This window comes from Filicampus tigris, chromosome 1 (assembly GCF_054856515.1).
Source record: "Filicampus tigris isolate MCC_2025a chromosome 1, RoL_Ftig_1.0, whole genome shotgun sequence".
Lineage (NCBI taxonomy): Eukaryota > Metazoa > Chordata > Actinopteri > Syngnathiformes > Syngnathidae > Filicampus > Filicampus tigris.
The window spans coordinates 4,875,232-4,888,704 of record NC_141217.1 but is presented as its reverse complement, the minus strand read 5'-3'; the positions used below and the strand labels follow the sequence as shown (position 1 = coordinate 4,888,704).

The 13,473-nt window shown below is 41.9% G+C and overlaps 1 protein-coding gene across 12 annotated transcripts in view; it reads right to left on the bottom strand.

The window, feature by feature from the left end:
- Positions 1–13,198, bottom strand: part of LOC147152567 (peripheral plasma membrane protein CASK-like) — a 49,947-nt gene extending 36,749 nt beyond the window's left edge. For 4 of the 12 annotated variants that reach the window (XM_086048533.1, XM_086048535.1, XM_086048536.1 and 1 more), the window contains exons 1-5: positions 12,276–13,197; positions 6,707–6,819; positions 1,762–1,867; positions 1,249–1,326; positions 128–200 (exon numbers count right to left, since the gene is read on the bottom strand). In XM_086048533.1, the coding sequence (XP_085904659.1) occupies positions 128–200; positions 1,249–1,326; positions 1,762–1,867; positions 6,707–6,819; positions 12,276–12,334 (429 nt within the window). In that variant the 5' untranslated portion in view covers positions 12,335–13,197. Of the gene's footprint in view, positions 1–127; positions 201–1,248; positions 1,327–1,761; positions 1,868–6,706; positions 6,820–12,275 lie in introns of all 12 variants that reach the window. The other 8 variants (XM_086048538.1, XM_086048541.1, XM_086048545.1 and 5 more) reach the window with 3 other exon arrangements.
- Between the last annotated feature and the right edge of the window lie 275 nt (positions 13,199–13,473).

Sequence of the window (13,473 nt, the reverse complement as noted above, 5' to 3'; positions counted from 1 at the left end):
TACTAGACAGTATGGCCAAAGATTTATTATTAGCCATTGCATCCAAGCTGCAACGTTATGTTGGTAACCTGATTAATTTGTGGATGTCAATGTAGTCGGTGTAGCAGAAAGCGGTCTGTCAACTCACCTTGACATCACGGTGTATGACGTTGTTGTCATGGCAGTAGCGAAGTGCCTCCAAAATTTGCCTCATGTAGTGGCTGCGAGGAAATAAGTAGATGATGATTAATGACACCTGTGAATTACTTAGTCTAACTTTAAAGTGGCTACATAATGGAATATTGACTTTTAAAATAGTTGGATATCTGGAGTGCCTGCCCATCCATGAAGTGTAAAACTGAAGCATGATTTTTTCTTTTTTTGTGAGCTGCCAATTTCCAAAAACGTGTTTCTGAGCAAGCCGTTTTGAATTATACCAGAAAGCGACATAACTGTTAGACACATTTTCATAACACTGGAATTTGTGTTTAGCGACATGCGATTTTGCACACTAATAAACACGTATACTGTAATTAAGTGGCTATGTGACAAAGCGATGCCTCCACTAGTGAAAATGGAATCATCCTTTTAATATGTCTTTACAGCGACTTGCATCTGCACTCGACCTTTAAGATTCAGTGCTGAACATCCAATCCTCAAGAGCCCTTCTCCAGTTTTAGGTGCATCCCTATTCCAACACACCTGATTCAAATGAATTAGCTCATCGACAAGGTTTGCAAAAGCCTGATAATTCTGATGGTTTGATGGCTGATGGTCAAGTGTGCTGCAGGGGACCGAACTTGGGCACCCCTGGTCCACCTGCTGAGATGCGCTGCTTCCACTAGCATGTTTGCGAGCAAATTGCATTGAGTTTACAAAAGCAGAGTCATTGTCCCACATTAGCCAACGTTCCCTGCATTATTTACTATACTGACCCTTCTAGCAACTTAAAAAAAAGAAAGACTACGTAACACTCTTTGGTACTTTCTTTCCCCGCTCACTGACTGCCTTGAGTCATGGTTAACTACCATTACCAATAGGCTCGTTGATAAGCGTCTTTATTCAAGAGCTGCTGTGCACCTTTTATGTGAAATGTGGACATTTAGATATAACATTAGCATAGATCTAACATAGAACGTACGTTCGCACCATTTTACAAGTCTGAATATTTTGGTGCACATGCAATTTTCAGTCGTTGCGCGTATGCCCAATTTTAGTCGGAATCCTCCACACTTCAATATAAGACCACTCAGATGAAGGGTGTCTTACCTGGCCACAGCCTCACTGTACACAAACCCAGCATCAGCTCTCTTCACAATTTCAAAACAGAGGTCAGCTCCATCCATACTAGGAAAAAAAGGATAGTGGGGTTACATTTTGGCTTTAAGCAGTTTTTGATGGCAAACCAACTGGAACATCCATCCAAAGTTAGAGTAGTGGTTTTCATTACCTTTTATAATACCACAGTGTTAATTTATGGAAGGTATCTACTTCCACAAGTAGGTAACATCAGAATTTTATAAAAGGTAATGAACAATTAAATTCCCCACAACATATGATTTATTTCATTATTATTATTGTTAGTTGGTATTATGCAAACTATATATATGCGGACATTAAGAATAAATACCACATGCCAATATTAGCTGTTCACACATAAAGGATGTGGGTGCACAATTCCAGTAGTTTCTTGCCAAGGGCTTAAATTCACCTTCCAGACACTTTAGTGGCTAAATATAGATTAGATTTCACATGAGTTGTACGAGTGAAGTAGGCACTCACAATTCAAACACCATGTAGAGCATGCCATCAGAGCTGTAAGTCTCCAGCAGCTCCACAATGTGCGCATGTTTCAGCATATGGCAGATGCTGGCCTCTCGCTTCAGATCTGACAAATGAGACAGGATGTGCTTTGAATCTTGCTTACAATCACTCGACATCGATCACTGAGAAATCAAGAGACTCAAGACAATTGTGAACAGTCGCAAAGCACGTGAATTTATGTCAACGTAAACACATACGGTCTAAGCAGAATTTAAGCAATTAAGTCAAATCCTTCACAGAAAATATTCGGAATAAAATGTAACATTGTTGGCAACATTATACAACAGCGACAGACAACATACGGTTCAACAATGCCAATGCTTATTTTGATTTCACCTTGCAGGGAAAACGGCTGCTCTTTTGCACTCCACCAGAGGGCATTAAAGAATATGTACAGCACTGTACAGTACAGTACAGTACAGCAACCATGGATAAGCGAGGTAACATGACACCACCTTGAGCAGATGGTCCCGCAGACATTATATAGAGCGGGGGGGCGGAGGGCGGCCCAAGTCCGGTCCTCGAGAGCTCCTGTCCAGCCTGTTTTGTATGTCTACCCCCTCCAACACACCTGATTCAAATGATCAGCTCGTCAGCAAGCTTTGCAGAAGCCAAATAACGATCCTGATCATTTGAATCAGGTGTGTTGGACGAAGGAAACGTCTAAAATAGGCTGGACAGGGGCTCATAATCAGGAAAAAAATCCACTATAAATGTGACACGAATGAAACACTTCTACTACAACAACTATTGTAGATTTTTTGGGGCTGCAAAGCCTCTGCCAGAGTACGTTGTCTCTGTGTCCGCGGGGGTTTTCTGGCTTGGGGATCTCCCCCCTCAACTTCGCTTGCAGCTCGTTGCTCTCTGTAGGGTGAGCTTTTTTCATATGTTTGTGTAAATTAGTAGTGTTACCACAGTAGCGTAGCACTTTATTACACAAATCACACTTGGCAGTGTCCTTTTCTGTTGTTATAAAAACAATTTTTAAAAGTCCACATCGCACTCCGCTTCGTGTTTGGCTCTATATTGCTTTAGGTTCCGGCCGCTCTCTCACTCTCCCGTCGCCCTCTCTGCCAGGGAGGGGCGAAAAGTGTGCCTGAGACAAAGTAGCAGGAGGTGCTGGGCGAGAGGGGGGGGGGGGGGGGGGGGAGTGCGCTATTTGCGCAGAGAAGCGGCGCTTTGAGGAAATTGGTGGAGCAGCGAAGTATCGATCAAGGACACTTTTAAATAGCTGTCCACTGTAGTGACCACTGTGCATGAAAGGGTTAAACTAAGTCAAGTGCTGGTGTTTTAATTTTTCAACATTTTGACACCATTTTAACCCTTTTTTCTACAAATGAATATCGTCTTCAAATATCGGTTATCGGCCTTCTTCATCACTAATAATCGGCATCGGCATCGGCCCTGAAAAAAGCATATTGGTCTATCTTTAGTGGATATTTTGTGAGGAACATTTTGATTTTATCAGGATCATTTGTGCCTCAGTCATAACAAACGCACGCAACCAGAAAGGCTCAGAAAAACAACAATATGTTCGTTATAAATGATGTCTTGCTACTATGTCGCATTAATGTAGTGACAGTTCCGTTTACAGAATGACACATTATGTAATCACATCCAAGGTGATATTCCAATGTAGGTAGGGGTGGGCGATCTGGCAAAAATATCTGGCAAAAATATCGATTACGATTTTTTAAAAATAAAATTACAATTCTTTTTTTACATCTTTTTATAAGACTAATTTGCACATTTCTGATCATTTTCCTCATGTTAAACATATAAAACATATTTAAAATGTATATAAAACTCAAAGAAAAAAAATGACATTTTAAGGCAGCTAAGCTTTCTGAACAGGTTTTAATTTGAAAAGTGACAATTTTTATCAAAATGTGCAGTGAATGAAAACATAACATAAACATAAAAACACAGCTCGTAGCGCGGGCTAAGTACTTTGATGAGTCTTTCAAACCCCTCGTTTTCCACTGTTTTAATAGGAATCATGTCATCGGCAAGGTAAAAACAGGATTTTTGCACTTTTTGAAAAGTCAAATTTAATGATTTTTAAGACCTTAAAAATGTAATTTAAGACCAAAACATGTTGCAACAATCTCTGTTGAAGAAAAAAAAAAAATCACTGTAAACAAAGAGCTTTTTTTTTCAAATAAGGAGACTAATATGAAAAAAGAACACCTTCCAACATTTAATGTAAAGCAGTTTCCATTGATAATAAGTCCTCACAACAGCCTTTCTCAAGCCTTTCATCAATCGATTATCCAAACCACTTAACCCCACAAGGGTCGCGGGCGTGCTGGAGCCTATCCCAGCTGACTTCGGGCAGTAGGGGGGACACACCCTGAACTGGTTGCCAGCCAATCGCAGGGCACACAGAGACAAACAAAATGTCACACTCACAATCGGACCTAGGGGCAATTTAGTGTCCAATCAGCCTACCATGCATGTTTTTGGGATGTGGGAGGAAATCCATGCATGCACGGGGAGAACATGCAAACTCCACACAGGAAGGCTGGGGCCGGATTCTAACCCGCGATCTCTGCACTGTGAGGCGGACGTGCTAACCGGTCGACCACCATGCTTAAAAAAATATGCACATATAATAAAAATATTTGAAAAACAAAAATGTCAAAGAGAAAGTCAACAGATGTCTATTACTTTTGAACATCCCTATTTACAGCTCATTAGCCCTTACGTGAATGTAAACTCTTGCTATGGCAACAAACGACAGACGACGACAATAGTTATTTACGATAACACCTATTTATTGATTCTGCTCCGCTGCCCCATCAACAAGGATAATGGAATGCGATTTAAAACAATAACGTCACTTACACTGAAATATCCCAACATGTCGCCAACAAGCGCCGGGATTAGCCGGACCCTGCTAGCTGCTGCCACAGACCGCTGGTGTTTTTCTCCTCTCATGTGCGACTCGACGACTTTGACACCCATTGTCCCGAACGAAAAAGTGTTTTTGCAGACTTTGCATCAGGCGGTGTAGATATTTTCATCAGGGGCCAACCACCTCTTAAATAAACAATCTTCCATCCATTTAGCTTGGAGCTAGCCGCTGCCTCTGGCTACCATGTGTCTGATCTCCGTTTGCTTTGGCTGTCTGCGCTGACGTCCCAATCGAACCAACTTTCCGCTATAGCTTCCCACTATCCAAACAAACAGGGAGGCGGGGAGTGTCACGTACGGTGCACTGTGTGTGCTGTGCTATGAAGGCTTGGTCGGGTATACGAGTCAGCGACTTTGCGCCGCCACAGAGCTAAACTGTATAGAATGTGCCATGTAGAGGCGATCAAACGATCTTCCCGCTTTATGAGATCGTGAACACGCTTAACGATCTGATATCGTCATATTGCCCACCCCTACTCCAATGTGAATATAACATTAAGTCTCGCATTGACTCAGCCTAGATAATTTTACTCAACTCTACAGCAAAATCCACCTCAAATTATAAATCTAGGGGTATGTCCCTTTTTAAGGTCAAAGACTGTTAAACTGACATTCGTCAAAAATGTGCAGTGTGGTAAATGTGTTATATTATATATATATATATATTTTTTTTTTACATGGATTCAACTCAAACAATTAGGTGTAAAAAGCATGAATATAGGGCTGAACAATAGGGCCTAGCATCTTTCCACTTGTAAAATAGTATGTTGCTTATGAAATCCATGCAGTCCACCCATGTTTCAGAAAATAAAATTTTATTTTTTAAATGAATACATTTTGAACTATTACTAAAAAAGGTACGGAGTTGAATCACTAACAATGGCATCACGTCATAACCGTGCTAAAAAATGAATCGATCTGAACCGTGGCTGAATTACTACTATGAATGTCCATTTTATGCGTCATGTTTCAAGTGGGATTAAATTAAAATCAAATATAACGTCAATACTGTTGCTCAAAACAACTGCAGAGTCGCTATCAGCACTGATCCCTCCGCCCGTGCCGAGCGCATTTTGGGCTCCTGACGTCAATGTCGGATGTATGTGACCTGGAGGTTCAGACTGCGGTCGCATTGCAAAAAAAATCCGATAGGTATCCAATCTAGGACCACACTTACTAAGAAGACATGATGCATGTTTTTGAGACAAATAATATGCACTTCAATCGGACACTTATACTTTATTTTCCCAAGCCGCGCAGAGCCGCAACATAAGGATGAAAGAGCCCCGCATGCGGCTCCAGAGCCGCGGGTTGCCGACCGCTGTTCTATACAGTACAGTATTGGTGCAGATAAGCGGCGGCTGGCTGGCTTAGTCTTGTTTATGCGGAAAACCCCGAAACATTTTTCCTTATTGTGAAAGCTCATGTGCATAATTGATTGTTAGATCTGCAACGTTGCAATTTAGTCCATGGGCCATTCAAATTTTGAGTTGTACCAAAAGCAGTGGCTGAGCGGCGGCCACTCATGAAAAGCAGTTTTGGCCATGTTGCTCGGTGTGGTGGGCTTTCAGATCATGACAGTAACATACAATTTTAGAGGATTTATGTTGATGTTAGACTTGTGAAGCGCTAAGTCTCCAGCAGCAACTGCAAGCATTTCTCCTCGTGGGGACTCATTTCCTTCTCTTGCTGTTGTTGCTGGCTGCGGAGCTAATCCCTGACAGGGGCATTGCAGATGGCACATAGCGAGCGCCAACATGCATGTGATCTTAACGTGCATGCAGACACACAAATTAGGTCCTGGCCCTATAGCCTACCTGATACACACACAGGCAAAATTCAGATTTGGGCATCAAAGTGTCATTGCTGGCAAGTTATTCAGTGCCCTTGTGTCCAGATTGGTGGTACCCAGCCCATCTGCTTTTCCAGGTGCACAAGGCTCAAGGTTTAAGTATAAGCATGGCAACAAGGTCTGCAGCTTTCTCACCTTCAGTGCTGAGGCCGGGGCTGGAGGTGAAGCTGGCCACATCGACGATTTTTACAGCAAACTGCTGGCCGGTGTCCCTGTTGATGCATCGGCGCACCACACTGAAAGGTCCCCTAACAATAAACAAAAATTTAATTAGACACCTACGCATGTGGTTATGTAGTCATCACTCATGTGCTCATAATTATATGCCAACAGCCATGGAGAAGGTTTGGCATACGTACGTTTTGCCATACTGTTGCCAAGGGAATTACAGAGCAGTTGTATGCCACTTAGGTGTAAATAATGAAATAAAGGCATTATTATAGGGACATAGGCAAGGGTGACCACACTAATGGTAGCCAAGAGGTGGCAAATGTTGTTGTGTAAGTGTCTAGTGTAGGCATATTGCATATGGGTTGCGACAGACAGACACACATTTACTATTTAGAGTGTGGACAAACGAGTGAAAAGCACACTTGTTGAGCTTGAAAGTTGCCTCTGATCACCATTTCTCTCTGAACCAAATAAACAAAGCATCAAGTATGTGCACAATTTGGTCAGTAAAACACTGTTCCCACCAGGTAACCCTTCTGATGATCTGACAACCACAGTGACCTTTGCACACAGGAGGTAAAAGTGCTATAGCAGCTGTGCATCCCTGTGCAAGTAAATCTCAAAAGTCTGGCTAGAAGCAAGCAAGTAGTTTAAAGGGAAGTCAACCCAAGCATATCTTTTTTCAAGAATATGTTCTATGCAGGCCCACTTGTTGAAACAAGCCATACTGATTAATATTTTGTTTGTAGAATATGAGTGAAGCAGCAAAATCTATCCATCTCAGGGGGCGGCCATTTTGTCACTTCTGTCGACTGAAAACACAGATGCTCAGGGCTCAGATAACGACCAATCATGACTCAGCTTCAGAAAACAGGTAAGCCGTGATTGGTCATTACCTGACCAACTTTGATGTCATTTTCATATTTATTAATACTTTTTATTACTATATTGCAGCCTTTTATCCCTTTATTTATTGTCTACTGTTTGTAAAGTGCTTTGGTACAGCTCTAGCTGTTATGAAATGCGCTATATACGTAGTAAATAAAATTGTATTGTATTGTATTGTATAAAACGCATTACCAATGAGGGTTGTGTGACAACACCTGCTTTAATGCTTAAAGAAACAGACCGGTCAAAATTCATTTTCCAGTATTCAATTAGTCAGTGTATATAAGGAATAAAGTGCAAACATCAATGACATATGATTTCCTGAAAAACGTTTTAAGTCAACTAAGTATCAAAACAATGACATACTCCGAATTCAGCCATATTGGACATTTTGGACCGCTTCACATAATTCCTGTAACGTCACGCATGCTGTACACTCGAATCTTCATATCAGACTTGTTTACCGGTTTATAGGGATGTCACAATATCGGCAATATCGTGATATTGCGATATTAAAATTGCCACGATATCATCATCGTCATGTCACGACATTCATAGCAACAAATCTGTTTAAAAGCTCAAATTGTTTTCCCATTTGTGCTGTTTCAGCACCCTCTGGTGGCTAGTTTATTAGTGCAGTTTAATTTGATGTATGTTTTATGAAGGGAAACATAAGACATTTGAGTTCCTCCACAAATTCACCCGATTCACAATGTGTGCGTGCATTAGCAAGTAAGTGCCTCATCATTAGTTTTTTTTAGGTCATTTATATACATTGAGGTTAATGTTAAATGTACTATTTGAACTATATGTATAATTAGTACCCAAGATAATAAGCATTGTGTAGAGACATTTACGTGCAACTGCTCATGTTCATTTTATTTGTAATTGTATATCGTGCTCTACAGAAACCATACAAATTCCCACACAACCAAATTAATCAGAAATTAAGCAGAGTATTGCTCATATTAACAAAACTATGTTCTAACTAATAAAATGCCCCATAAATCAGTCATATCAGCAAATATTTTTCAACATCTCCGTCGGCTCGCTTCAGCCGAGACCATGATACTTTGTGCTGCTGTGCTGAGCCAATAGTAGTGCATTACTGGCCAAGCCTATTTCTCTGTGAATGCTGTTATTATGTACAAAAACAGAATATTGCAATGTTTTTTTTGTTTTTTTTTTAAATATAAGCTCCTTTTTTTTTTTTTTTTTAACAATATCGTCAGCTTTTACACAGTATCGTGTGCTTTTTATACATCGCCAACCTCCCCACAATATTGTGATGATTACCATATCGTGAGCCTTATATCGTGATATTATCATATCGTGACAAATTTGGATATCGTGACATCCCTACCACCAGTCTATTGTGCTATAAAAATGCTGGATGGTGTCGTGCCGTCAAGTATTCCTATAATTTAGATATCACTTCTACTGTCAGGTTTCATGTTCTTCCTTGGAGAAACGGGGGGGAAAATGACACATTAACAGCGCAGTAGCTGACTCTGCAGTAAGCCTGCGAGCCTCCAATTCGGCTTCTCTCACAACTCAACGTCCGTAAAACATAACTGATTATCACCAGAATTGATGTGCGCAGGTGCAGGCCTGTGTTAATCATTCTCTGAAAATATTAGAATGAAACTCGCAATATTTCGGATGATAGTCACGTCATAAGGTTGCCTGTCCATACTTGCCTCGTGGAATGGCAACGTTCCGTCACTTATTGAACAAAAAGCATGTCAGATTGTCATCAAAATGTATGAGGACATGTATAAAAATATGATAACAATAGTCTGAAAATATTAGCAAGAAACTCTCAATATTTTGGAAGCCAGTCATGTTGTAAGCGTTAATATGCATATTTCCATTAATGAGGCGACACTTCCGACGTGACCATCGTCGAAAATATCGCGAGTTTCGTTCTCATATTTTCAGAGAATGATTATCACGTGCCTAAACTTGCCCACAAACTTGTTTTAGTGATAATCAGTTATGTTTTACGGACGTAGAGTTGTGATAAAAGTCGCATTGGAGGCTCGCAGGCTGACCGCAGTGTCAGTCATTGCGCTGTTAATGTTCCCCCCATCCCATTTCTCCTAGGAAGAACATGAAACCTGACAGTAAGAGTGATGTCGAGATTATAGGAATACTTGACAACGCCGGAGGCATTTATATAGCACAACAGACCGGTAAACAAGTCCGATATGAAGAGTCTAGATTAAAGCATGCGTGACGTCACAGGAATTACGTGAAGCGGTCCAAAATTTCCAAAATGTGGCTGCATTCAGGGTATGTCATTGTTTTGATACTCAATCGGCTTAAACTTTTTTTTCAGGAAATCATATGCCATCGATGTTTGCACTTTCATTCCTGATACACACCGACTGGAAAATGAATTTTGACCAGTCTGTTCCCTTAAGTCACATTTGTAATCATGACTAAATGATGGGGAATGAATTGAAAATCAATTTACAAATGGGGCAGACTACCTACAGAAAGGGTACTATTTCAGAGTATGGAAAAACAATGTTACTTAAATCTATCAAAATGAAATTTATCAAGTCATGCCCACTAACTAAGAGAGAAAGTGTGCCAGAGGGAGCGAGGAGGCCACATGTCATACAGACACGACCGCAGCTGTGGGATCATACAAAACGCCCACACACTACTCACATCCGGACAACAGCAGCCATCAAAAGACTTGCCAGAATTGAAAATGACAAAGGTCTCCTTTATACTTTAAATCGAACACTGGATGGCAGGTATTTTTGTTGCAAAAGGATGTACCGGACATGAGGGCACTTTCCTTTCAACTCCTCAATTTCTTTTTCTAGCCTAAACAGACAGAACACGTGCTGCTGCAGACTCAACATTAAGAGCCAAAAAAAGGTTGGTTTGAGCGTCAGTTTTGCATTCCCTCACTGTGGCTAACATAGGTCCCTGTGTTAGTGTGGTCCAAACAGCGAGATCAACTCAATAAATGTATCTGCTTGTGCTGAAGTCAGAGGCATGACTGCAATAGAGTTCTTCAAATACACACACAAAATCTGTGTTTTTAATTGTTCTTACTTGCATACTATGGAGATAATGGGAGATTATCTTCTTTTCGCTGCGCGGCATACTGCGTCTCTTTATAGTGCAAGCATAAAGAATCAACTCACCTTCATACAAGCAAAGGAGAGATGACAGAGTTGTGATTCAGTGTCACACCTTAGCAGTAGTTCATTATGGACAGCTCAACAGTGAAATAGTTGAAGGAGGCTAAATTCTCTCAAACAACCAATCCCAATGATTTTGCTCCACAGTAGAATACTAAACTGCAACTAACAAGTCATTGGTCTGGAATCTGATTACGTTGCACCCTCGGGCATGTGTCTACAACAATACTGCATGTGTCTGTCTTCGAACATTACAAGAAAAAGAACAAGTTACAGGGTACGACCTCTCATCACTTACTCGACTCAACTCAAACATCGAGGTGTTATTTTCGCTGCAGTTTGACCTATTCAGATGACAACAACGGAGCTGACCTGTTGGGTTGGTAAATGTGGAAGTAAGGTCAAGCCAATGTAATATTATCCGTTTTGCATTAACATGCAGCAGAGAGGATGCATGTCAAAATTGCAGTGCTACTGTGAGCACTAGAGACAATAGAAACTGAAACATCTACAAATCAAAAAGATAGGTCTAGTAACCCCCCAAAAATGAAAATAATAGTTTTTTCTTTATTGTCCGTACTGGGGTGAAAGATGGAAAACCCAAACTGGGAAACGAGTGATATTGTCAACGCCTGACTTTATTTCTACCTTAAGCCTCAAGGCCATCCCACTCTCCATTTTATTGATTAATCTGGTCCCAGACTGCCTTCCCCTCATGTATCTGGGCTCAGGAAAAATTATCCCTTCGTTCTTCCGGCAACACTTCCAAGACACCAGAACTCAACACACTGATCTAGCACCTTCCAAGAAACAACATTTCTAACAGTCCTTTTTCCATAAGTCCTAACTTCTACAGCAAAGTTATTACACAGCTTTCCTAAACCAACTAAACATGTTGGCTGGTGGAACTTCAAGGTCATTTTTCAAAGGAACCCTCTCAGGTAAGCTGCTGGGGCTAGTGTCTCGATCTTACGTACAAGTGTAGTGATCTTAAGATCTACTACAGTATGTGGCACTTCCAACGGGCAGGGGTCCTCTCTACTCCAAACACAAATTCTAAGCCATCTTCCACCACACAGGACCAAAGTAATTATTCCAAGCGGTTTGACGCTTGGTTTGTGACGTTTGCATAGCATTTGTCAATTGAGTTTAGAAGAAAGACTTTGCAGTTGCGCTGTAGTGTCTCTTTTGAAAACTGGCCTCTGCTGAATGGGCAGCCAGGATAATTGGAAACTAAGCATTGTAATCCTGTGTCATTGCGTCCCAAATTTGCAGTCACATGATTCCTTTCGCACGCCCACACACACGAACCGTCCATGTCAGTTTATATCAGCATAGGGATGCAGTGATGCCACTACCGTATTGGGAATAACGTAAGAGTCCAGAATCCAACAAGACTTTGTGCCAACACCAAACATGACACAACAGTTGGTTAAAAGAAGAAGGAAAAAAAGATGAACATGTGCCGTGTGCGTACTCACTTGCCAATCACCTCACACAACTCGTAGACATCTTCGAAAAGCACGTCGTCGTCCGCCATGGTCCAAAGGCAAACGGGGGAGCTCTACAAACAGCTCCTTCACAATAGTTCAGGATCTGCACAATTAACGCAGGTGTTATTATGGCAGGTTGGTGACACCGGGAAATGTATGACCCTAATGCGATGAAGATAAAAGCGTCGGTCACTAAAGAGTCCAAGTTCGCCCGCCCCACCTTCTGTGGTCCTGATATCCCTGCGAGTGGGCTATCCAGCTAGCGGGTTAGCTCAACAGGAACCACAGACCACACCGCAAGGGCTGGAGATTTTCCTCCTTTGCAGGGAAACAATTGCACGACTCCAATCCGCATTATTTCATCGAATTATAGTGCAAAGTGTTTGACTCCATCGGCAAAATCCACCCAGACCTCCAGGTCGGACCTCTGTGCTGAATTCCACCGCAAGCTAACGTCGCTAATCCAAAATGCTTGGCTTTCTGGGTTCATTGGCTAGCTGACGATGGAATAGCCGGTTGACTCCTGGTTTGATTGCAATGTGTACGCCCAGTATCTCAGACGCTTTACCCTACCGACACCTATCAGATGGGAAATTCCGCTTCCCGAACCCAAGCAGAAAATCTCCACTTTTGAGTCGATCACAACGCTGACGCTTTCGCCGTATATACTTCTTGTGAACGCCCAAATTGCATCCGACACCTCAAACGTTACATCCGCCGTTAGTTGGATGCTGGCAGTCGCACCGAGTTCCACAAATGAGTCGCCCAAAAGCCAGGTGAGCCAAAATGGCGCCCCGCGAAACGACCCACACTTAATGCTCTCATTGCGTTCGAGCCAAAATGGCGTTCGCAGGGCGTCTGATTTCCAGGCAACGGTTCCAGCCATCCACCGTCATTTTTCTGCGCATGTGCCAGCATTCCTGCAGCTCTGTCTTACGTCACCTTTCACCACATCGCCGCTTCAGTGTATTAAAATACAGTCTTCGGGATGATGTCTGTCAGTGATCATGTATTTGATAACCTAATTTTAGTCACATGACGGAAGACCGTATTATCTTGACAGTGATTCCCTAATTCCAATGGGTCAAAAGGGAGGTTCCCCAGAATAAGCTTGTTTGGTCGTGTCTTGCGCCGTGTTTTTTGTGCCCCCTCCGCCGTTTCAGTGGCTTTGCATCAGCCCCTCTCC